Here is a 26,152-nt window from a genome sequence, read left to right on the forward strand (position 1 = left end):
AGGCTGAGCCCTGGGATGGGCCCCGGGGCCTGAAGGGAGAGGGCCCAGGGCGTGTGCCCACACAAGAGTCACTCCTCTCTCCGGCCTCAGTTGCCTCAGCTTTCACATGGGGGCAAGGAGACAGTGCAGATCTCTCTCAGCTCCCTGCTGGCCCCGCTGCTCTGTAATTCGGAACCCGGAGGCTGAGTCATGCTCCACGTGGAAAATCTACAACGTACCCCCTCCTCCCGGGCACCGGGGTTTGTAAACACTTCTTCACACCAGCACATGCTGGGAACCAATCATCATTACAGCTGCGGCAGCCGCTTTCCACACACCCACTAAGTACTAGACACCGACACCGTGCATGCAAACCCCTCAGGTCACGTGACTCGCCCTCCCAGCAGCCCCACCCGGACAGTCAGTCCACCAAGACAAGCCGCACGTCCAATGAGAGAAACGGAAGCTGAAAGCGATGAAGAGGTTAGCTGAGCTCACATGCTGGACACGTGGTGGAGATGGGATCTGAACCCTGGTCAGACTCCAGAGCCATGTGGCCTGGAGATCTAGAAGCTTCTCCCCAGAGACGCCCTCCTCTCATCACTCCTGGCTCAGACCCGAGGTACAAGTTCCATCGGGAGCAGCCCGCTCCCAGGCCCTGTGACCTGGATGGGGCATGGGCAAGGGCCTGGCTTTCCCTCCTTGCAGGCCTGGACTCTCCGGGAGAGGTGGGCGGTCTCCAGATGACGGCTTCTCTTCCCTGAGGCCGTGTCTCTTTGGGAACCCAGAGCCATCATTTACAGCCCAGTGGCGGTTCCAAAGACTTTCCAGCTTCAGGTGGCCCAGAAAAGCCAAATTAATCTTCCTGGAGCACTGCTCTGGGACGGTCTCTCCTCTCTCTTCAACTGCTCCCCAATGCCCCAGGCTCCAATCCAGACCCCTCACCAGGAGCCCGGGCCTCTGCCAACAACGCCAACCTCATTCCCAGTTTCTTGTGAACACGATGCTCAGGTGGGGCTTGGCATGAATAGATGTTTAGTGCATACGTTTTCCCTCCTTTCTCCCCCACACCCGCCCCAGCATCAATCAAGGGCAGCTCCCTCCCCTGCCAAGGGGAGCTCAGAAGGAAGACGAAGCCCTTTGGTGTTCCCATCACCTTCTACTGTTGGCTCACCCCTAGATGCCAGCTGTGATGCTGGCGTGAGTGGTGGTGGGCAGAGTGGACAATGAACACCTTCTCACACTGGGAAGATTTCCAGTGGTAACTGAGCAGGGCCAGGCTCAGGGAGACCTCATTCATTCATTCATTCATTCATTCATTCATTCATTCAATAAACACATCTTGGAGATGTGCTCAGAACCAGAACCCATGCCCGGGATCTGACCCTCAAGAGCTCTCTGCTCAATAGGGAGACCAACCCACAACCACCTCCAGTCCCAGAGGAGGTGGTTTTAGCAGAGTGTTGCCCAAGGTGGCGCTGCCAGCACACTTAGGGGACACCAGAGTCACCGGGGCCCAGGGAGCAGTGGAGGGTGGGAAGTGGGCGAGCAGAGGCTTGGAGAGAGGTTTGCTGGGGGTCAGGGGCTGTGCTGGCTGAGGGCAGACGTCTGCTCTCTGTACCAATAAAGAGCAGAGTGGTGAGGAGGGGGGGAGGGGAGGAGAAGGCCAGGAACCTCCCAGGCAGATGTAGTCTGTGGGCTGGAGAGACATGGGCTCTGGTCTCTATGCTGTGTGACCAGGGACATCAGTCTCCACGCCTTGGATTGGGGATGTAAACACCCATTCGGACGGCAGTGGAGGAAGGAGGAGGTCACATCAGCACAGTGACGACCACAGCACCCAGCTCACAGCCCATGCTTTTTGGTTGATATTTCTGGGCTGTGAGCTCATGGGGAGCTGGACGGCCTCATTCCAGACCCCTGTGGACCAAATGAGGCAGTGCAATGAGTGGGGGAGGGAAGGAAAGCTGGGCTCGCAGCCACCAAACCCAGGTCCAGTCCAGCCACTTCCTGCTACCATCTCTCATCTCCCTAAACTTCAGTTTCCCTGGGTGTTCAATAGCCAGCTTTCCTTCCCTCCCCCATCATTGCACTGCCCATTGTCCACAGGCGTCCAGCTCCCCATGAGCTCACAGCCTCGATTGCTATCAGTGGGCAGAGAGTTGGCGTCTCCACTACTTTGATTATTTGAGCATCTCCAAGAAAGATAGAAGCAGAACTTGGCTGACAGGAAGTTCACCTGTGAGACCAGTCTCAACTCCACATGCGATCGGAAAGCCCATTCACACACTTTTCTGTAGAAAGCCATGGACCTGGCCCTCATCTAAATGAAGGCACATGTGTCTAAAGGCCAAAGGCGGCTTATGCATCCAAACAACTTCCATTGCGCACCCACCATGTGTTTCATGGAGAAGATTCAACGGCAGACCCGCACAGCGTCCCTGTCTTCAGGGAGCTTCTATTCCACGAAGGTGGGATGTGGGCGGTCCACAGGGAGACTGGCTCCATCCCCGAATTCCACTGGGAAAATGTTCATTGGCTCTTGAGCTGCACTGGGGGCAGGGGGAGCGTGCGGGACAGCAATGCCTCAGGCCTCCAGGGAAAGGCAGGGAGCAGACGATGGAATCGGTCACCCCAGCCAGGGGGTCATGAACCTTCCTCCAGGGGTTACCCAGAGTGGCTAATCAATGACTCTGAGGCTCATCCTGCCTTAGGGAGGCTGTCAAGTGGGGTCTTTGTTGCAAGGAGCAGAAATCACTCTGGACAACTCAAGCCAAAGGAAGGGAACTAACGGAGCAGAACAAGCGGAAGTGCTGGGCCTGGGGAGGACTCTGGCCACACGAGCTGGACGGCTCTGGCATAACCGTCCGTGGTTAATGCTGGTACCCTCATCAGAGCTGAGAGCTCTGCATGCAATGACTCGTTCCCTCCTGTCAGCTCCCTGCCAGGTAGGTCCCATCATTATTTCTTGGGAAACCAGCAAAGTACAGTTTATTGGGGGCCTCCACTGGCCAGGGGGACATGCCAGTGATTCTCAGACTTCCTGACACTATGCTTAATATTCAGGTTCCAGGGCGAGTGCGTCTGATGGGCTCGTCTTGGGGGTCCGTTACCCGATTGTGCCACCTATGAAAGTGGTGTGCAGTTGGGGGTGGCGCTTGCCTAATTCCCCAGAGCAAACCTGGCATGTTGCCAGGAGATGCAGGAATGGCCTAGGGCCAAGTCCAAGACCAGATTCCTTTCCTGGGTGTCCCAAAGTCCGTTTCCACCCCTGTGGGCAGCTACTCTGTACACCTCCAGCTCCGTGCACAAGGTATCTATTTGCCCCATGCATGGAACTGTGGACAGTAGATCTTGGTGATCATGGGCCCCTTCAGCTACTGGGCCCCCTGACTGTGTAAAGATGGGTTCCAGGAGCTCATCTCTCTGGTTCGTTCCCAAGAACCTCATCCCGAAGACGGACACCTCTTAGGAAGCGATGTCATGTGTTTTAACACCACCAACATCTATCACTCAAAACGAAAGGCTTTGCATCCCCTCGCAAATGGTGGAGGCTGCTGCATCTTCCCTTGCAAATGATGAAAAATAACTAGTTTCTCCTCTCCTCCAGCACCAGCTGTGTCCGATTGCCTTAGACCTGGGTCTGAAACTCCCAGATCTTCCACTTAATAAAGATCCCAAGCCTCATGCATTATTTAAGAAAGAAAAGAAAGAAGAAAGGAAGAGAGAGAAGGGGGAAAAGATCCTGGGTCTCTTGTTCTCATCTGCAAAACATGGCTAATAATCCTGCCTCGTGGACTGTTGGGGGCATTTAATGCCTAAAGAGCACCTCACAGGTGCATAATACACGGTAGATGTCAGCACCCTCCCTCTTCTTTGTCCCAGTCCTCACTGAGACTCTAGGTCCCTAGAGTCTAGGGCAGGGGTGGGCAAACTTTTTGACTCGAGGGCCACAATGGGTTCTTAAACTGGACCGGAGGGCCGGAACAAAAGCATGGATGGAGTGTTTGTGTGAACTAATATAAATTCAAAGTAAACATCATTACATAAAAGGGTACGGTCTTTTTTTTTTTTTTTTTTAGTTTTATTCATTTCAAACGGGCCGGATCCGGCCCGCGGGCCGTAGTTTGCCCACGGCTGGTCTAGGGAGACAGCCTTGAGTCAAGCTGGTCCACCGCGCATGGTCCTGCCTCTGGCTCTCTGCTCATACAGGCTTCTCTTTCTGGCACATTCCCCACCCCCACCCCTCACCCCCCACAGCCCTGGGCTTATGAACATCCTCCCTTTACTTCAAGGTCTAAATGTCTCCCTTCCCTCTGAGGCACCCCCCTCACACCCCGATTAATCACTCTCCCCCCAAGAACCTGCCGGAGGGGACATCAATTCACTTGGCATCTAAGCAGGTATCAATGCATTACCACCTGGACTGCCATGCATCTTCCCAGGAATATGCCCACCCTCTCACCCCACTGGGGCGAGGACCCCGGGTCTCAGGTCTCCCTCTTTCCCGAAGCGCCCTGCCCACAACAGATGCCCATTCATTCTCATGATGACGAGGGCTTTCAGGGACACCCGCTCTCCCATCTGTGCAGGCGAGCACACTGGTAATTCTATCTCAATGGGGATTTAGGCAGGAGAAAAACATCCAGAGAGGGAATTGGAGCCATTGCAACTGTCCATGTGGCTGGAGCCGGGCAGGGGACTGCAGGCCATTCTCACTAGGAGACAGCAGAGCACAGAGGGAAAGAATCCCATGTTGAAATCTCTGCTTGCCATGTACTGACTGGATGGCCTTGGAGAAGTCACTTAACCTCTCTGAGCCTCCATTTACTCATCTGCAAAATAAGGCTAATTTCACCTCTCAGGGTGGTGGTAAGCATGAAAGGGGACAAGAACGGCAACGCACATGGCACCGTGCCTGACATACAGTGAGAGCTCAGTTAGGGCCCAAGATCTAGCCCCTCGCTCCCTCTATGCGAAGAATCAATTTTCCGCTAAGCTGTTAGCAGAAAATCCCCCTACCGTGTTCAGGGCTGTGTTTCCAATGCTTAGCACAGTGCCTCGCACACAATCAGTCTATACTAAACATGTGTGAGTGCATGAATCACTGAATTTCAAGGGGCCTGAGGATGTAGCAGAGGTGGGCAAGGTGGTAAGCCAGGTCAGACACCTACATGAATGCCAGGAAAGCCAGAACTAACAGAACTAACCAGCCTTCCCCTTTGTTCAGCTCTTTGTTTGGCCTCTGCCTTTGAAGTCGAAGACTGCTTACCCAGAAACCGGGGCAAGCTGCTCAAACTCCTCCACCTCCATCCCCCACCACCCCGCCCCTGAACGGTAGCAGCAGTTAAGTGTGTAAGAGACGGCGGCTCTGAAAAGTCAGGTAGTAGCCAGGCCAACCTAAGGCATCACTGGTCTCACAGGACTCCCCGCAGCCCGAGAGAGGGGTCATTGGAAGGGAAGAGCGAGCCTGGGGCTGGACCAGCTGGGAGCTGGAAGGAGCCAGTGCCCCTGCCATGAACATATCTTCAAACTCTGAGCCTCACTTTCCTGATCTGTGAAAAGAGAAGCTTAAACCCATCGCACAGCATGCATGAGGGCTGTGAAGCGGCCAGCACGTGCTGGACACGTGGCAGCTGATCCACATAATCGTGGCTATTGAAAACACAAAACCCCAGCTACGACATAAGACGGGAGCGATCTTAGCTTGTTAGAGACTTGCTGTGGAAGGGCTGTTAGATGCAGGGTCTCGTCACCGCATGGACCAGGGCAGCTCTCCTTTTGAGCCCATCATCTCGCCTAAGGCGTTAGGGTCGGGTAGGCGATGATCAGTTCCTACTTTAACAAGGTTCTTCTGCTTAAAACACAATAGAACCTTCAGAACCACTGAAGTGATCTTGGAGGTTGCTTCCAGCGCAAACGTTTTCTGCACATAAAAAAGAACCTAGCTCAACATCTCAGGCAAAACTCCAGTTTGCATCTGGGCTGGGAAGGGAGTGGAGGTGCTGCCTGGGGGTCCTGGCATTCTGGGGGAGCAGGAGAGAAGCAGCCTGCACGGGGCAGGCCCTTTAACACAGCTGCCTAGGGCTCAGAAGGAGCCATGCGGTGCCGAGCCCCAGCAGGTCAGGGCGTGGGGTGGGGATGGAGAGGGAGGATAAATATGTAAAATCCTCACACCAGCTCCAGCAGCACAGCCCTGCAGTCTCAGTGTTGCGGCTGCCTCAGCCCAGCCAAGCTGGCTACCCCCCTCCAACCCACCTGCTGATGCTTGATTGTGAAGAGACAACTGTTAGGGCCTGTGGCTCCGCCTAACTGGGCCTGACCACCCCTACTCTTCCTGGAGAATGTCCCAGAGCCCCACGTGGCAGGTCCAAGAACCATTCTCCAGCCCCCACTCCCAATCCCTGGTGCCCCCACCCCACCCCCACCCCCATGGGGCCACTGCAGAGACCCAAGAGCAGAGCTTCCTTCCCAGAAGTGCCCAGTTGAAAATGCCATTTCGGCGCCCGGGGTGATGGGGAGGCCTGAGAAGTGTGGGTTTCTCCTCTAGAGTCAGATTCTGGGGAATGGGGAGCCAGCGGCAGGCATTTCCCGCCACCCGGCCAGCCAGCGTGGGCAGCGGACTCCTTTCTCCTTTCTAACCCACCTCTCCGAAGTGGAACCCCTATGCTTTGCAACCCAAACGGGCAGAACAGGCCAGGGCTCATGGGCCGCGCCCCTCTCTAGTATGACCGCCCCGTCCCCCACGGAGCAAGCATGTTTATGATACTTGCTTGCTCCAGATTCTACGCTCCTTGCCCTCGAGGCAGCCCCTGGCAGGTGGGCCGGCAGAGCCCAGTGCCAGGTGCTTGGCTCTTGGTCCGGGAAGGGCGCCCTCCTCCGGCAAGCCGGCCTCTTGCATCTCTTGCGGACCCTGCTGTATCCCCGCCCCCTCGTGGGCACTTGCTTGGAAGCGGGAAGGAGAGACCCCACCCACGCGCAGTCTTTCCTCCTCTGCGGAGAACAGACTGCTCCCCTGCAGATCGGGACCCGGTCCGCGCCCCAGGCTCGGAAAGTTTCCGGTGCGCCATCGGGTCTGCATCTTTCCTTCACCCTGAGCAGCGGAGCTCAAAGGCCAAGCCGGCTCCCCAAGCCCAGAGGCGCTCACCCCGGCTCCTGGGCCCCGCCTCCCCGCAGCCTGCGGAGGAGGTGGGCAGGGGGGCTTCGGGACGCCCGCAGCTCTGGAGCCGGGAAACGCTGCTGGGGTTCCGGGGAGAGCTCGCAGGGTGGAGTCCTGATGGAGAGGGTTTCCCACCAAAGCCTTTCCCACCACTCGCCGCCATCCCCCTTTCCTGCCGGGTCTCTGGGTTCCAAGCATTGGGAGGCGGGGGAGGGGGGGGGGGTTGCTCCCGTCCTGCCTCCAACCCCTGCTCCCTGCAATGGCCAGGTGAGGGCTCCAGTGCCTCTCAGCAAAGCAGGGCGCCCTCTCCGTGGCGGTGGCGGAAGCGCAGGAACCCGGTCAACCCCTACCCCCACCCTTCCTCTCCATCTAACCCTCCCTCTAGGCTGGGGGCATCCGAGGGAGGGAGCCCTCGCCCCAGAGTTGGGGGTAGATTTTGATCCACTTTGAAAAGTCCATTGCTCCACGGATGGGGCACAAAGTACTGCATTCCTCTGGCTCACGCCTGCCTCTCCCCGCTTCTGCCAGCAGGACCACCACCGGGCTCCCGTCTGCAGACCAGCGCTCTCCAAGGACCGCGGAGGAGAAGAGGGGGTGGGGGTTTCGAGGCGCCCCTTCCTGGCAGGCACTCTGGGAGCCTGTTAGACGCCACCCCTTAGGGCAAGGCACACACAGAGGGCAGCTGACTCCCCCACCTCCATCACCCCACTGAGCCAGGGGCTGAGCCCTACCGGTCATGGTCACAATGGCTACTTTTTGGCCACCCACGTCGCTTTCCCCCTCCATGGCGGAACCAGGCTGTTTCCAGAGGCGCTGGTTTGGGGCACCCAGGTCTGACAGAGGCTCAGGGAGGATCCGGGACCAGGACGCGGACCCTCGCCGGCTCCTCCCTGGTCCCACCTCCCTCCAGCTGGGCGGGCAGCCAGTGCCTGGGCCCCTGACGGAAGGTGCCTGAGTCGCAGGTTCCACTCCCACGGCTTTTCAGACCCACCAGCCAGGGGCGCCGGGCGGGAGGCAGCGAGAACCCCGGGGCTGCGGAGCCTCGTATCTCCGATCGCTAGCGCTGGGGAGCCCATTCGGCTTCTTCCTCCTTCCAGCTGGGACCCAGTCCACACGGGACACACACATACCACCGCTCACACCTCCTCACCCCCACGCGCCCACACCTGCCCCCAACCACACGCTCGGTCCACCACACGCACGCACACTCGGGTCCATGAAGCAACACGACGACACCCCCGCCCCCCGCGCCCCGCGGGAGCACCTCCACCCTCTGCCAAGTGTCACATTCTCACCTGCGGTGCACGCACGCCCCCGCCCAGAAACACAGTCATCTGTTGTCACACGCCCCTCCGGGGACCCGCACACTTGGGGCACGCGTGAAACGCCACGCCTCGCACCTTCACTCTCCCTCCGCCACGCTCACACACAGCCCACTTCACACCCTCGCTGCCACCCACTCAGCCCCGAACACTCTCGCTCCCGCTCTCACACACACACCTTCCCCGCGTAACTGACACACACTCAACACCCTCCAGACACTCGCGCACTCACGCACCATCACGCACATTCGCATCCCTAAATGCGCTCCCGCGCCCTCTTCACACGCAGCTCCTTCCCGGGCACCGCACACACAGGCGCAACAAAGGCACGAGCGCACGCACACACACACACACACACACGCACACGCACACACGGGCACAGACCCAGAGCCCAGAGCGCTCTCTCCACAGGAGACATCCCCCCCGGCCCCTCGCCAAGCCGACCAGCTCCACAGACCCCCACGCCAAGACCTTGCTCGGACCCGAGCCCCTCCGGAGCCACCCCCGCCTGCGCCCCTCCCCGGCGGCCGCCCGGCACACGCCCGCGGGGCCAGGGCTCCCGCCGGCGCCCGCGCACTCACCGCGCGCCAGGTCCAGGATCGCGGCGAGCAGCAGGCAGACGCAGCTGCGGAGGCTCCGGGCGGCCCGCATGTTGCCCGGGAGCGGGAGGCGCTGGCGGGGCGGCGGCGGCGGCGGCGGCGGCGGAGGCAGGTCCCCTCGCCATGGGCTCAGGCGCGCTCCTGCCTCGGGCCGCCGGCCGAGACAGCGGGGGACAGCGCGGGGCGCCGCGGGGGCGCCCCCATGCCGCCGCGGCCCGGCTGCCCAGGCGCCCGGCTGGACTGGGCTCGGGCTCCGCGGGGCGCCGCGACCCTCGGGCCCCGAGCGTCCTCCGGGCGCAGCTGCTGGCTCCCGGCTCCGCGGCTGCGAGCGGCACCCACCGCCACCGGGATTCGGATCCGCGGCGGCGCTGGAGTTTGGAGCCAAATTGCGCTCTCGCTGCCTCGCGCTCGCCTCTCTCGGCTGCGCGAGCGCCCCCCTCCCAGCGCCCTCCCTCCGTCCCTCCCCTCTCTCCCCGCCCCCCACCCTCCCCGCCCTCCCCTCGCCGCGCTCTCCGCTGTATTATACAGACTTTTCTTTAATCCTTTCTGGGCTGTTCGGTTCTCTCCGCTAAGCCGATTTATTGCAGGGAGAAGGAGAGCTCCCCCTCCCCCGTCCCCTCCCTCCCTGTCTCCTCCCCCCATCTCTACCCCGGGGGACCCCCCCTCACTCACACCTGGCTTGAAACCCTTATCTTCACAAACATCTCCCAGGTGACCTAGGTCTCCTGCCCTCCATGAGCCAAGCTCCAGCTGATCCCCCTCCACCTAATTCCATCCCTGGGATTCACCTCCCCCCCTCCATACACACACACACACACACACACACACACACACACACACACACACACACCGGTGGGGGAGGCAGCCTCAGACCCTCCTGAGAGGGATGCCTCCACAGAGGGCAGAGCCGGCAGGGTGTGGCCCCCGTACTGGCCTTGCCGCTTACTGGTAGTAATGCCCTTAGTGGGAAAGATTAGGGGCATAAGTGTCCTGAAACTTCCCAAATTAGGGGTGTCCACCCCCCAGGAGCCCAGGGAAGTGGGGTGTTGGGTCCTTTCTTCCTAGAATAGCCACACTCGGATCCAGCCGGGAATGGGTAAGGAAATGGTTGTTTCCTCTTCGCAGAGACTACGTTTTCACTTTTTTGGCAGATCTGACGTCTCTTTTACCCCAGGCCTGAGGAGTGGGGTTTGGGGTTTGTATCTTAGCATCTTCCTCCCACCAACACACACACACACACACACACACACACACACCACACACACACACACACACACACACACACTATGGAGCCTGTGGGCCTTGGGGTCTCCTAGGAGGGGAGAGGTACTCTAGCCCTCGGGGTGAGCTGGGGGCGAGGTTGGATTGGGCAACTCAGCGCACGTCATCCCTGAAGACGGCCAGCTGAGGCACTGCAAGGCCAGCACAGCCAGGGCTCAGAATGCAGTTCTCTGGTTCCGGACCCAGTGTTCTCTCTACAGCACTCCATGGAGAATCCCCAGCTCCCCCAGCTCTGTCCCCTAGCTGCATAGACTTTTACACTACTTACCTAGCCAATGGGTACATAGCCAGCTCCATCCCAGCAGCCCTTTGAGGGAGGAGTGCAGTGGGCAGTGGGTGGCTGCTAAGCCATCTGTTGGGGAGCCCTGTGCAGAGATGCCCCGTGGCAGAGACCCGCCTCCAACATCTGCCCTCTCCCAGCCTCACCACAGGCTCCCCAAAGCAGCCCTGCTGCAGCTCCGCCCCGCCCCCCGCCCCCCCCCCCTCCCCAGCCTGGGCCCCAGCCCCAGAGAAGGAGCGATTTGCATATATGAAGACCTGAAAGCAAACATTCACCTGACAGGCTTTAGAATGATCCTCTCAGTAAAATAATAATAATGATCATAATAAACCCTTATAAATAGGTGTTTGATTACAGTTTGTCCCTACCCAGGGTTTATTTTTATTTATTTAATTTTTTTGAATCAGACTAATTGGCTGCCAGGCTGATTGGGCTGGTGATGGCTTGAATACCGGAGTCTTGGGTCCTTCCTTTTCACTTTGGCTGGCTTTTCTTCCCTCCCTCTCACCCCCTCCGGTCTCTCCTTTTCCAAGTTGCTGAGGGCCAGCTTCAGTCACCTCTCCACCCCCACCCCACCCCCTGTGGGCTGATCCAATATGCCAAGTCTCTGATTGCCTCCTCCCCGCCCTGCCGAGGAAAAAGCCAACAGAGCCCAACTCCATCCTGGTGCCAAGCGCTCTGCAGAAGCCTTTCCTGGCTGGGAGCAGTGTCAGGACCCTCGTGGTGGCAGGCTGGTCTGACCTCCAAGGTCAAAGCCGGGCATCACGGCGGAGACATTCCGGCGCTGTGGGCCTTGCTGCAGATCAGGCAGGTGGACCGGCAGCAAGGAGGTCATCAGGTGAACCCTGAACGGGTGGGTCTCCTGTCTGTACTCACTGCAGCCCAGCCGTTACAGAGGAGAGCCAGGGGTCGGGGGCGATTCCAGCTCCCCTCTCACCCTGGGTCCATGCAGCTGGGGGAACATCCCCAGGGAGCAGCAGGAAGGGGCTAGAGCAGCCGTGGGCAAACTACAGCCCGCCGGATCCGGCCATTTGAAATGAATAAAACTATTGAAAAAAAAAGACCGTACCCTTTTATGTAATGATGTTTACTTTGTATTTATATTAGTTCACACAAACACTCCATCCATGCTTTTGTTCCGGCCCTCCGGTCCAGTTTAAGAACCCATTGTGGCCCTCGAGTCAAAAAGTTTGCCCACCCCTGGCTAGAGAGACCTCCATTGTGGCAGCTGTGAGCGACATCCAGCAAGAGGCTAACATGGAGGGAAGGAGGCCTGACAGCCAAGCCGGGGCAGAGGTTGGGGGGGGGGGGGGAGGAGTGTGCTCTTAGGGCCAAGGGTTGCAACAGGAGGGGAGTGGTGGGCCCTCCAGCCCCAGGGCTTCCGAATCATTCCCACTCTCTTGTAATCTCATCCTGCATGGTAATTATTGCTCCTCCTAGCCAGTTCCTGGCACACAGTAGGCCATTAATAAATATTTGTTGGATGGGTGAATGAATGGGTGGATGGTTGAAGGCAGGGCACTGCATTCCTCAGCTCTTAATGCGAGGCTGCCACTTGGCAGGGGTTGGCGGGCATCCTGTGGCAGGAACCTTCTCGGAGAACTGACGCCCTCCCCCTGGATTGCATGTTCAGGGAGAGGATGTCCTGCCCAGGTGCAGAGTTGGTTCCCCACGCCCCCACCCAAAAAAAGCTCAGCTGTGGTGTGTGTGTTTATAGCACATGGTAATTGTTCATAGTAATACTGCCACCTTCGTACATCCTCTCTTGGGGGACCCCGTTCATCCAGCTCCTGTTTTTGAAACACAGCTTTCGAATCTCTTCTTCTGCCCCAGAGACAGGCATATTTGAAGCACTGAGAGGCACAGTGAGCAGAGGGCACGGGGTGACTCAGCCAAAAGAAAAGTCACCCAGGGCAGCCACAGGCTTTTAATTTGCTTAACGTCCCTTGGCTCCTGCCTCCTAATGGACGGACTACCAGCAGCATGGTCTCCACTTCGCAGTCCTGGCACTCAGATCCGTGAGTCAGGGTGGGGTATGCCTCCTCCTTGTGCAATGGCTGAGCAGGTAGGTGCCCTGGGCCTCCCAGGGGCCAAAGTGGGGCTGACTGTCCCCAGCCTCCCTCTGTCCATGGTGCTGAGCCAGACTCTCCCAACAGAGGGCGCTACAGCACAAAACAAATTTCGTTCCTCCTGACCCTAGGAAACACCCCCAGGGGTCACAGGGGTCCCCTGTGACCTCTAGTTTGTTTGTTTCCAGGAGAGGGGAGGGATATGTTATGTTATTATCGCTCACAGTCTGGTTTCCAAAGGGATGGGCTTCCTTGGTTGGGGGAGAGACCCCCTGTGAAGTTTGATAATGGCGCTAAGAGTAGCAAGCATTTATGAAAGTGCTTTTCCTTTGCTGGGCACTCACTGAATCTTCACAGTAACGTATGAGGCTGGGGTTACCATTATTCTTATTTCACAGATGAGAAAACTGAAGCACAGAGAGGCTAAGCCACGTGCCCAGTACAACACAGCAACAGAACCAGATTTGTAGCCAGGAGGAGTCCAGAGCCAGAGCTCTTGAGTGTTCATCCTGGCCAAGGTACACACACTCACACATGACATGTGTGCGTGCACACACGTGCACAGGCTCACGGAGCCAATCTTTCTATGAGAAATAGGATTTTCAAAACTTTCATCAGCTCAATGTGATCCACCTCTCTCATCTCATTTCATCCTCACCAGAGCCCTCTGTGGCAGCTTTATTTGTGCCGAATTTACAGATAAGTAAACTGAGTCTCAGAGAAATGAAAAGAATTGTGCCAAGTGGCTAAGGTAGAGGAATGCTGGATTCTGGGCCTGCCTCAGAGATCCACACATGAGAATATGCTCATTCTCTTTCCATCATCACCACCCCCTGCCTCCCCCCCACCACCCGCCCCGCCTCTTCCATGTACACACACTCACTCATGCAGTCCTCTGGCTCCTTGCTACCTTGCCCTCTGCCTCTCCGTGCTGGGAATTAAACATCCACCAGATCACATACCAGACGGGATGGAGTCTTTTACTATTTGTTTAAATTAAACACAAGTGAAAGTGATGCCTTAACACCAGTGACCCAAATCGATACAGACTCGCTCACTTGGAATTAAGTCCAAACGTGTCCTTAATGGACCTCAGTCCCATCTGGACTCTCAAACTCCAGCCCCGGCTCATCTTTCCGCAGAAGCACCCCGGCGGGTTTTCCAGGGGGAATCTGAGGCGGTGGGTGGCTGAATGGGCCTCAGCACCAAAGACACAGATAAAGGAGCTGGACCATATGAAGGAGTCGGGGTCAGGGATCCAAGCCCTGGGGACCAGCTTAGCAGAGAAGAAGGCTGACACTGGAGAACAACAGCTCACAAACTGGGTCCCACCAACCATTTGCTTTGCAAGTTTCTAATAAACATTCCTTGAAAGAGGGTCCCCTGGTTAAATCCATTTGAGAAATGCTAGGCCATCTCACACTTCCTGGAGATTTATGATTTGCGTAAGCATATTAAAGGCTATGAGAAATTCTACAGGTTTTCAGTTTTGTTTACTTGAAACCCAAACTGATTTGGCTTCAGACCCTCTTTGCATAGATACCTATTAACATCGCATGAGCAAGAGTTCTATAGACCACAAGATGGGTGGGAGATGCTGCTCTTGCCTTGGACAAGTCTGATCTCTTCCTGGATGTCCATAGTAACAGTAGTAATAATAACAATAACAACCACTGCCAATTGCTGGTGTTTATTGAGCATTTACTATGGACCCGGCTCTGTTCTAAGTGCTTTGCTTGTATTAATTCCTTAAATTCCATTTATAACTCTATGAGGCAGGTTCTGTTTTTAACTTCCCCAAATAGACAAAGAGGCAAAGCCCCTTGCTTAGGATCACTTCGCTTTTATGTATTTCTGAGTCTGAGCAATATGAGAATAAAGACCACAGCTGACTCATCTCTGCATTACTTGTGCCTGGAAGGTGGTAGGTGCTCAAGAAAGTGGATGGGTAGGTGGATGGATGGAGGGATGGATGGATGGATGGATGGATGGATGGATGGATGGAAGATGGGTGGAGGGAAAGATAAATGAGTGAAAGAATAACTAGATGGATGGATGAATGGATAGGTGGATGTGAGAGTTATTGGGTGAATACATAGATGAATGGATGGGTGGATGGTGAGGGGGTGGAAGGACAGCTGGAAAGAAGGGTGGTGGATGGATGAGTGGGTGATGCTGGCTGGGTGTGTAGACAGATGGATCAGAGAAAAGTTTGATGGTGGATAAGCACAGGGATGGAGGAGTGAATGGGTGAATGAAGATTAGAAAACATCAACAAGCTTTGTGCTTTTTTCTGTATCATTGAATTTAGTAAGGATAAGAGACCTGAACTAACAGGTATTAGCCATGGTTAGAAAGTGCCAACAGAGGAAGTCGAGCGCAGTGTCTGAAAGCATGGGCACTGACGTTGGCTGCCTAGACCAGAATCTCAGCTTCGACACTCCAGAAAAGGATTGTTGGATGGAAGGAAGGAAGGAAGGGAGGGACGGAGGGAAGAAGGACTTGCTGTAAGAAGCTGAAACAATTATTTCATCTCCCTGCATTTGATTGCCTCACCTATGAAATGGGGATGGAGGGGAAAGTAAGTACCAACCTCATCCAATAGTTGCACTGATTAAGTAAGGCAATGCTTTCAATGATGTAAGCACTCGATGAGCACTAGGTATAACAAACATCACCCACTGAGGCAGCCAGACAATGATATAGCTACCCCATGGGGTGGGCCCATCTCTTCACCCTCACCTTCTGCTCTCTGCAGTGGAGAGGGGTGGGTGAACTCCGGGGTCAGGATCTCAAGGGACTCAACAGACAGTGGCCATGAACCAATGTAAAAGGTCAATGCAAATGGGATCAGAAACTCACTTACCTCTGTGGCACTTTATGGCATTAGTCAGTCTATCTCTGGCTTGGACTCTCGTCTCCACCATTGTCAAGTCAGACCCGGGATCTTCCCAGGCCAGGCTCGGAGTCTCCCCTTTGCCCCTTTCCTTGCCAACCTGCAGTACCACCTGTAGACAACAGGTGGCGCCATCTAATGTGTGATTTGTTCCATTTTTACAACCTTCCCAGTTTGAGGGCTTGTATTCTGCAAAATGAATCTGTTTCCTGTTAAGCTTTCTTATATTCACAAGGAGGCATGCTGTCACAGAACGTACGTACTAAAGCTCCCGAGTGAGCCACGATTGTGTGATGGGTCCATGATACTATAGATGAGGGAAGTGAGGCCCAAAGCCAGACAGTCCGCTCCCTGGGTTCTCACTGTTTGAGGTGCACATTGTCCGCACTACACAGAGAAGTCATATTCCCTTCAGCCGATTCGCCTTTGTGTCTGGTCTTCCCAGGTCGTAATGTGAGCTCTGGGAGGTCTAGGCCTATTTCAATTTGCCCCTCGGCACCTCCATTGCCACCCTGCTCAGGCCTGGGTCCCGTGGCTCAGAGAGGCCAGGAAGCAGAGAAGGAAGGTCCGGCTAGCCGGACTAGCTGTCCAGGTGGAAGTGTAAAGAGATTTGTAACTGAAGGGCTCTGGTTAATTGCAAACACCATCCGATGAAAGCTGGTAATCTCCTCTCTCCATCCGTGTGCTTTCTGTCTTGAGTTTCTAGGTCCTGAAACATCGGAGAAAATCCCAGTTTGATTTGTAGTACAGGGAGCCAATTCGTTTTTCTGGCCTTCAGAGTTTCCATGTGTAAGAGGCAAAAGGCTGGGCTAGATCCTCCAGGCCCCTGACGGATGAAGTCACCTGGGCGTGAATCCACCCCCACTTTTGCCTCCTTATCTCTCCCGTCCTGTGCCACTGAGCAAGGAGAAACCCTGCTAAGCGAGGACTTGGGGGACTGGCTTTCTGTAGAAAGCGAGACCTAGAGCTTTGACGGATGCCTAAGGGTTAGAGAAGAACTTTTTGGGGCAGCATGTATGTGCAACACCACCCAGGGAGCAGCAGGGGCCGGGAAGGCTGGGGCCAGGTGGTGTGCAGGGAGGTGCAGCTGTGAGTTGAGGCAGGGTCTGTGGACCAAGGGAGGCGACAGATGCCAAGGATGGCAAAACAGCAAGAAAAACTGCTCTTAAAACCTGCGGTGAACAAAACAACCTGGACATGTATGTCCATCCTGAGATTCTGTGACTCTTGACATTAGATCTCTCTGAACTGATGGGTCCCTTCCCAGCCCCAGAGGGAACTTGATCATCATTGGAGCCTGTATGTGTCTGCGGAGGTGTGATTCCTCTTCCACATCCTTCTTTCCCCAACCACTGATCACTGGAAACAATCCTGCTGACCCTCTCCCCTGCAGCTCCCTCTCCCCTCCCTGCCTCCCTGCCTCCCCTCTCTCCTGCCCAGCCCAGCCCCCCGTCTTTCTTTCCATTTACCCTGTGAAGAGGGTGACCCTGCCAAGAGGCAGCTGGTGAATCAGGGGGCTATTTCCCTGGAATTGAAGGACATTCGAGGCACAAAGGGACAGCGCCTCCACCCTCTAAGTTATCCATTCCTTAAAGGGGACTCAGTGGACCATGGGAAATACACAAGAGTCGTTAAAGCTTTGTATGATTCCAGGGAAGGCACCCAGCCATGGGGGGCATGACAACTTACGGTGGCATAGGTGCCAGGGCTCCAAACCCTAATGGCCCCTAAATAAATGGTCCTAATGGGCGTTGGGGCTACACAGGTACATTGGTCTTCTCCTCTGCACAAGTCCTTGACCCTCACCTGTGAATAAAGCACAACCATGCCAATCCTCGCCCCAGCTCACTAAGTCCTCTTGACTCTAGGTCTTTTTTAAATATATATATATATATATATATATATATATATATATATATATATATATTTCTTTATTGATTTCAGAGAGGAAGGGAGAAGGAGTGAGAGATGGAAACATCAATGATGAGAGAGAATCATTGATCGGCTGCCTCCTGCATGCTCCCCACCGGGGATCAAGCCCGCAACCCAGGCATGTGCCCTTGGCCAGAATAGAACCCAGGACCCCTCAGTCCTCAGGCTGACACTCTATCCACTGAGCCAAGTCGGCTAGGGCAAGTGTTACCTTTTTTTAATTGACTCTAGGTCTTTATACATGCTGTTCCCTCTGCCCGAAACACCCTTCCCCTCTGACCTCCCCATCCTCCTCACTCCCACCTCCTTTACCCTGCCCCGTGCACACCCCTTAAGCTGGTTAGCCTCTACTCATGCCCTAGGGCTCATCTTTAGCTGTCACTAGGTCAGGAAGTCTCTGTTAGATGGCTTTTCTGTGCTTGCCCAGGGAATGGAGTGTATGGTGGTAAGATGGGTGAAGCACAGTGAGAACGAGGAAGGGAAGAAGGGAGGGAGGGAGGGCGGGAGAGAGGGAGAGAAAAAGGGAGGGGTCGATCCAGAAGTCTAAATCTAGAGCTGGCTCAGAACCGGCCATCACAACAGAGTCCAGGTACCACTGCAAGGTCTGAATGGCCAGAAAAGACGCTCAACTTCTCCAGAACAATATCTTTCCTAACCAGGGCTGCCTTAAATGGGCCCCAGCAACGATGCTCATCCTAGTCCTTGCTCCAAGGCATGTTCGATCACTACGACCTCCTGACTCCTTCCTTCAACAGTGAGCTCATGGGCCTTTACAGGAGGCAGTGGTACCTGGTGAGACATTGGGTTTAGGAGAGCAGAGGGTGGGAGTCCCCAGGACCTACAGGTCGGCTCTCAGGGAGTGAGGTTCAAGGGTACATATGAGGGGGTGTATGTTGAGGGGCCCACACTCCCCTGTAGACAGATGGTACTGTCTCCTCCGGCAGGACCAGCTCCTGGGCATCCTGGGAACCTGGGGACCAGCTGTGCTCCTGGCTTCTGCATCCAAGTCGACACTTACTTATCGAGGTAATTCAATTCCCCTCCTCCCAGCTGCCCCCGTGCAATGTCACAGGGACAGGAGCCGCTCCCAGAGAGCCATGCCTCGCGGTGGTTCGCTAAGCCCCATATTTCACACCCCGTGTGGCTGCGTTTCAGCGGTGGGTGAAGTGGGTTTATTTTTATCGTGCAGCAGGCATATAAATATGCACGCAGAGCTCAGAAGCACTTTAGGGTCTCTCTGGAAGGCAGGCTCAGTGTGAGTGTGAGGGAGCATGACAATTAGTTCAACCAGGGAGCCGCTCTGCTGGGTCCGAAGGTGCCACCCCGTTCCATTCAGAATGGAGTCTTCCCCCAGGAGCTCCCAGGAACAGGGTGGTGCCTTGGCAAACTTCCTGGAACTAAAGTAAACACACACACACACACACGCAGAACTGGGTTCCCACCTAAACTCTGCCACCTGCCAGCTGTGTGACCCTGGGTGAGGGCCTTTTCTCCTCTGGGTCTCGCACCTCCATCTATAAAACGGGGTTATTCGTGCCTCGCCTGTCAGCCTCCCAGGGCTTCTCAAAAGAACAAATTGGACGAAGAAGCTGCCATGGGCTCTGAGAACTGTAATATACAACCGTGAGAGGCTGGTCGTCATTCCTCCCCAGCCATTCACTGGGAGCAGGTGAGTGAACGCACAGGCCCCGCTGGCCATCTCAGCAATGGATGCTCGAGGCGTTCCAGGCTTCCTCGCCCGTCCATCCTGGACGGGAGGCGGGCAAACAGCGCGGGTTGACTTCCTGTCCCCGGGCTGGGTGCTGGACAGGTATTATCGCACTTGACAGAGCGGCTTCGGGGAGGCGGGACTCCTGTGGGGTGATGTCCAGCAGGTGAAGGAAGGAGGGAGGTGGAGGCCGCCGGAGCGCAGGCCAGTGCTCCCCCTCCCCTGGCGGCCGCGGAGAATGAGAGTCTCCAGCACTCGGGCCAGGAGACGTGTGGTCCTGTCCTGCGGTGTGGCCCTCAAAGCAGCCGCACACGGTCAGGCCGGCTGCACAGCGAGCTCGTGGGCCTAAAGGAAGTTCGTGGGGCCGCTGCCACCTCTGGAACCTGGGTCCGGCTTTTATCACGCAGCGCGGAAGCAGAGAGAACAGTTTTCATCTGCCAGGCCCCGGAGTCCGACAGAGACGGACCTGGCTTTGGTGGGGACGTGTCAGGTGGCAGTGGATTGTAGAGCAATTACAGCTCTCTGATGGCCAAGGTCAGGGGGTCAAGGATGCTGAGCTCTGGCCTCTCATCTCTGGAGCTCACATCCCAGCGTGTGAGGATCAGGAAGGGAAGCCGGCTGCTCTTCCCAGGGGCTCAGTCAGCAGAGGTTGAGGGACCAGGGGCTCAGTCACCGGAGGTTGAGGGTCCAGGGGCTGGTGTCTGCTGCCTCCCTTTCCCAAAAGGGCTCTCTGGGCCCCAGGGCCCTGGGTAGAGATTCAGCAGCTAATGCAGAAATGCCCCCAACCCCTAACTGTACCTTGAAGATTTAGTGGAGGTGCAACCCATGAGGGCAAAGGCCAAGTTTAAGGGCCCAGAGGCCAGGCTGGGCTGGACAAGGGAGTTACCCGGGGCCACGCATCCATGTGCCAGAAGGGTGAACCCAAGCTTAGTGAAGGTGGGGGGCAGGCGGGCAGAGGCAGGCTCTGGGGCAGGCAGTGGTCTGCAAGCGAGGTGAGCCTTGGCAGTGAGAACAAGAGGGACTCCGTAACAACCAAGCTCGCTTGACTGACAGGAAATGCCATCTCGACGGTAAGTGAAGCATTAGGCGAGGCGGTCAGAGGGTGGCCCCTGTGGGACGGAACAGGGCTCTGAATCTGGAGAAGCAGGTTAGTGGCTGTCGGATCAGAAACCTGTTCCCTCCAGTTTGATGTTTCTCTCTTTGTTTCCTTTCTAATTCTTTTCCGCTTTCAGGAGAGCAGCAGCCTTCGCCAGCCCCGTGAAGGAATGCCAACAGGAAAGGAGCACACCCCCACTCGGGCTACTGAGAGAGCGGGCCCGTTTGGGAGGGCAGAAGTGAGAGCTTGAGAGCTGGAGGGCTCTCGGGAGGAGGTGAGGCTCAGAGGCCAAGGTCGGATCCCACAGGGCCATTCCTACCTGCCCAGGTGTCACTTCCCAGCAGGACCTCTCTGCTCAACCTCTCTCTCTCTCTCTCTCTCTCTCTCTCTCTCTCTCTCTCTCTCTCTCTCTCTCCCTCTCTCATACACACACACACACACACACACACACACACACACACACACACCTCTCACTTAAGGTCAGTGGTTCTCAACCTCCTGGCCCTTTAAATACAGTTCCTCATGTTGTGACCCAACCATAACATTATTTTCGTTGCTACTTCATAACGGTAATGTTGCTACTGTTATGAATCGTAGTGTAAATCTCTGATATGCAGGATGGTCCTAGGCGACCCCTGTGAAAGGGTCGTTCGACCCCCAAAGGGTCGGGACCCACAGGTTGAGAACCGCTGGTTAAGGTACAGTAAGCTGGAATAAGATGTACTATCTTAACCGTTGTTAAGGGTACAGTTCGGTAGCACTACGTGTATCCACGCTGTTGTGCAACTGACCTCCAGACCTTTCTCATCTTGCAACGCCACGCCTCCAACCAGCAGCTTCCCCTCTTCCTCCCCCAGCCCCTGGCGACTGCCGTCTGCTTTCTGTCTCTATGAGCAGAACGACCCTCAGTAGCTCACATAAGTGGACTCCGCAGCCGTTGTCTGTTGGTGGCTGCCTCATTTCCCTTGGCACAAGGTCCTCAAGGTCCACCCATTGTGTAGAGCGCGTCACCATTTTCTTTCTTTCTTAAGCTGAATAATATTTCCTTGGAAGGATGACCACATGAGTTTTTACTCATTCATCCTTTGATGGGCGCTTGGGGCTGCGTCCACCTGTTGGCTATTGTGAACGGTGCTGCCGTGACCCTGGCTGTGCACATATCCCCACAGGACTCCATTTCCGATGCTTGGGGGGGTTTACCCAGCAGTGGGATTGCTGGATCACACGGCCGCTCCTCTTTAAGAAAGGAGGCCCTGTGGGACCCTTTGCAAGCCCCCCGGCTACCTCTGAAGGTGGCGAGCCTGGCTGGTCACAGGCTGGGATGCGCACGGGAGACGGGCGGCAGGGACTCCCGACACCCTCACTGGCGGCCGCGGGCCGTGGCGGGTGTCCTGGTTCTCTGCCTGCGTGGGTCCTGTGTCTCGTGGGCTCACGGTAGGCGCAGAGTGGAAAGTGGAGGAACAACCGGAAAAGGGACTGGTGCCCATGGAAACCGCTAAAACGCTGGAAGACTGGGGCCGTTAACGGGGTGACCAGCGCACTCAGAGCAGTAGCAGGCACATGTTTGCTGACCCAGTGAATGGCGGCCGTTCCAAAATCCTAGAAAGCAGGTCCCACTGCGGCATGAGCTGTGGCTCTCTTGTTGGCATGATGGAAGCTCAGTGACTGAATGAATGGGCGTCACACTGGGTCAAGTCGCTGTTTTCTATAAAGAACGACTATCCAGAGAGGACAAAAGGTCAAGGACATTTCACGAACTCTCTGTGCACCAGGGGTGGGCAAACTTTTTGACTCGAGGGCCACAATGGGTTCTTAAACTGGACCGGAGGGCCTGAACAAAAGCATGGATGGAGTGTTTGTGTGAACTAATATAAATTCAAAGTAAACATCATTACATAAAAGGGTACGGTCTCTTTTTTTTTTAGTTTTATTCATTTCAAACGGGCCGGATCCGGCCCGCGGGCCGTAGTTTGCCCACGGCTGCTGTGGACAAACTTGGTGCAAGGCAAGTGTCTTGGTAGGCAGGGCAAGGGAATGGAGAAGGCTTGGCCCTGTCCAGGTGTGGGTCATAGATCAGAGGGGACAGAACTTCTTCTGTCCACCGCCAGGTGCATTGCGGGGAGAATTAAGCACGAGGGGGAACAGGAGTCCCCGGGAAGCCCGGAAAAGGCCTCGCATCCATTCCACAGCCACCCGGGCCCGGCACTCCCTTCTCACGTTTCCACGCAGCAGCTCTGACAGCCAGGACTGTTCTCACTGATCAAGTTCAGACACACGAGGTAACTGGCCCAAGGTCACACACGGGCAAATGGCAGAACAGGGACATGAATCCAGGTCCATCTCCAAATCCCAAGTTCTTCCCTCTTGACCTACAACAGCAATGGCCAGGGTTGACCTCCGGGGGGAGGTCACCCGAGCTAAGCCAAGTGTGCACATCTGCTTCCTGAGGAGAAAGAGGCTTGCTAGGTGTGTGTGGGGGCGAGGGGGGAGGGGCGGACACCAGCCTAAGTGCAGAGGTAGGAAAGGTCAGGGCGTGTCCAGGAGAAGAGCACGTGTTCCGGTGGTACAGAGCACCGCGGACATGGAAGGGGACATCGGGAAATGCTTGGCTGGGCCCAGCTTTGGACCTGAGCCCATTGTCCTTGACCCTGTTGGGCGGTCGGGGCTCCTGAGATGGGAGAGGCGTGCTCAGCGCCCTGCTTTCACCTCCATGCATCGGCGGCTGCCTGCAGCGTCGACTGGAGGAGGTGAGCCTGCAGGCAGAAAGGGAGGTTGGGACAGCCGCGGCCATCCTCCGAAAGGGGGACTTTATTTGTCCCATCTCATGCTGGCACCGGGGGATAAAGCTGTGAGCAGTCGTGCATCTGCCTGGCCCTCCTGGGCCTGATTGTCATGGGCAAAACAGACAATAACGAGGTAACAACTAAACCAAGATGATTAGCAGCTGCAATCCTTACCAGGGCATAAACAAACAAGATGATGTGAACAGTAATAATGAGAGCGTAGTGCAATCAGGGAAAGCTTCCCTGAAGAGGTGGCAATTAAGCTGGGAAAGAAGGATCAGAGGGAGCCTGCACTGCAGAGAGCGGAGGGAAGAACAGAGAAAGCCTTGAGGGAGGAAGAGCTTGGTGTTCCAGGCACCGGCAGACAGAGCCTGGGGCGAATTTTAGGAATTGAGCTTCGAGAAGCAGCTGGGGCCGGGAGTTGGAGTTTTTTCCCTAGACTGACAGGAAGCCATTGGAAGGCTCTCAGCAGAATGATGTGATCTGATTTGTGTGTGAGAAAGACTCCCTGGCTGCTGTGTGAGAAATGGAGAGGAGTGTCCGGGTGGAGAGATGACACCAGTCAAGAGGCTACGGGGGCCAAGAAAGAGATGAAGGTGGCCCGGGCCAGGGTGGTGGCCGCGGAAATGGCCGGGAAGGGACCGGCGGAGGCTGGCGGCTCGGATTGCAGTGGGGAGGGCCGGGAGTGAGAGGCATCATTTGGAGAAGCCTCTGTTTCAAAGGCAGGTGACAGCTGGGATGAAGCTCTGACCCTGCCAGCAAATCCAATTTTCACACATCTCCTTCTGGGTGGAATCGGCCTTCCCCGGGAGCGGAGGTCAGAGCAGAGCACGGCGATGCCGCCTGAGGCTGCTCTGGGGGGAGAGGCTCTACGGGGGGATTGTTCTGGACTCTAGGCTGCAAAACCTTGTCTGGGTGCTCGAGAGAGAGAGAGAGAGAGAGAGAGAGAGAGGGCAGAGGAGGCCCCTCCCATCCAGCCCCTGCCCCAGGGCCCCCGTCTGACCCCCGGGACAAGTGTCCTGCTGGCATTTTTCTAGGTGCTGGGGATGCAGCAGTGAAGGAAGACAAAGCCCCCCTCTCCCAGCCCTTTCCCAGAGGCAGCCCTCAGCCTAGGTGTGGGAGGCAATTTCTCACATGGCCCCCCGTGAGGATTGGGGTTCGCACCTGTGCCATCTCACCTGGAGTGTGGGCTGGACCTAGGGACTGGCTTCGAGTGAACAGATTAGGCAAAAGCGATGGGACCTCACTCCTGAGATGAGATCCCAAGAGGCTGAGACTTGCGTGGCGCTGGCATGCCCTCTGGCCCTCCCCTCTCGCTTGAATGAAGCCAGCTGCCAGACAGTGAGCTGCTCCGTGGAGAAGTCCACGTGGCACGGACCTGAGGGAGGACAGCAGCAGATGACAGCTCGCGGGGGGCTGAGGTCTCAGTCCAACAGCCCATGAGGGGCAGGGCCTTCCGGCCACTGCAGGAGTGAGCTTGGGGGAGGTCCCGGGCTCCCCTTCCAGCTGAGTTTGACATGACTACAGGCTTGGCCGCTGGCAACCTGGGAGACAGCCTCAGCCAGAGGACCCAGCCAAGCCACACCGGGAATCCTGATCCCAATTCTTTCTTTTTAAAGGTTTTTATTGATTTTTACAGAGAGAGGAAGGGAGAGGGAGAGAGAGAGAAACATCGATGTGAGCATGAAATATCAATTGCCTGCCTCCTGCATGCTCCCTACAGGGGATCAAGCCCGAAACCCCGGGCATGTACCCTGACCTGGTATCCAGCCAGCAGCTTTCAGTGCCTGGGATGATGCCCAACCAACTGAGTCACACCAGCCAGGGCCTAACCCCAATGCATTTGAGACAGTAAATGCTATTGTTTAAGCTACAACATCTTGGGGTTTATTTATGCAGCCATCAATGACTAATGCATTAGTGAACACTTATTAAATACCTAACGTGGGCTTTTCATGCAGACATTTTATGGTGTGGGTGCCATTATTACCCCCATTTTATGGATGTGGAAACAGAGGCTCGAAGAGGCGAAGGAACTTGCCCAAGGCCACATAGCTAAGAAGCGGCAGAGAAAGAATTCAAGCAGAAGCCGTTGGCTCCAGAGTCTGTGCTGCTAACACCACAGGGAGGAGGGAGGCACGACCTCTTGCCTGCAGAGGGCCTGTCTGATGGAGGAGGCTCGCTCTCCGCATCAAGGGCGCCGCCATCCAGCGGGAAGATGGCTCTTTCGACTTGCTTGGCACCCAGCTTTGAGTCAACCAGCGCCCTTGCCCCATGTCCTCCAACCTGAAGGATCTTCCAGAACTGTCTTACCTCCTCCTGTTTTTGACGGGGCGTCCTAGGCTTTTACTGTTTCCTCCTTGAAACCTGATCTTCCCCATTGTTTCCTGATTCAGCCTCGAATGATTCATTGGACCTAATTCCAGATCCTGCAACCCTGCACGTCCGGGGCACCCGCTATGTGCCAGGCCTTTGCTATACACGTCATCCTATCTAATCATTAACAAAAGCCGAGGCCCAGGGACCCAAACTGCCGCCTCGTGTGACCAGCAGTCACGCCCTGTCTGACCCGCTGTGCCCGCTGCCTTCCTGGCCTGTGATGTCAAATTGTCCTCGATGTCGCAACCCCAAACTACAGGTCTCTCCCCACCCCTGTGACCAGTGTACCCTCCAGAGTGGGCCATGCCTGGGAGACTCCTGGGGGGTCTCTCTGATCTCCTCACTTGGGCATTCGTTCCTGAAGTACTGGGGGTCTCTCTGATCTCCCCACTTGGGCATTCGTTCCTGAAGTACTGGGGGTCTCTCTGATCTCCCCACTTGGGCATTCGTTCCTGAAGTACAGCCCAAGGCGCCAGCATCTAGTGGGCACCGGATACATCTTTGTTGAATAAAAGAGGAAACTGGCTTGTGAAGGAGCCAGAGGGCATTGCCCCCGGTCTGCCTAGAGTACCTTCCCCCTTCCTAGCAGGGCCATCCCCTTTGGAGGAATGAATCCCTCTGTAATATGTCACTCTACAAGACTGTCCCGTTAGCTTCACTGAGGGGCAG

The 26,152-nt window shown here is 56.1% G+C and overlaps 1 protein-coding gene across 1 annotated transcript in view; it reads right to left on the reverse strand.

Moving 5' to 3' along the window:
- IGSF21 (immunoglobin superfamily member 21) overlaps positions 1-9,473 on the reverse strand; it is a 211,172-nt gene extending 201,699 nt beyond the window's left edge. The window contains exon 1 of the mRNA XM_081087670.1: positions 9,042-9,473. Within this exon, the coding sequence (XP_080943796.1) occupies positions 9,042-9,111 (70 nt within the window). The 5' untranslated portion in view covers positions 9,112-9,473. The remainder of the gene's footprint in view (positions 1-9,041) is intronic.
- Positions 9,474-26,152: the final 16,679 nt, after the last annotated feature.

Source organism: Myotis nattereri, assembly GCF_964212035.1.
Source record: "Myotis nattereri genome assembly, chromosome: 3".
In the NCBI taxonomy this organism is placed as follows: Eukaryota; Metazoa; Chordata; class Mammalia; order Chiroptera; family Vespertilionidae; genus Myotis; species Myotis nattereri.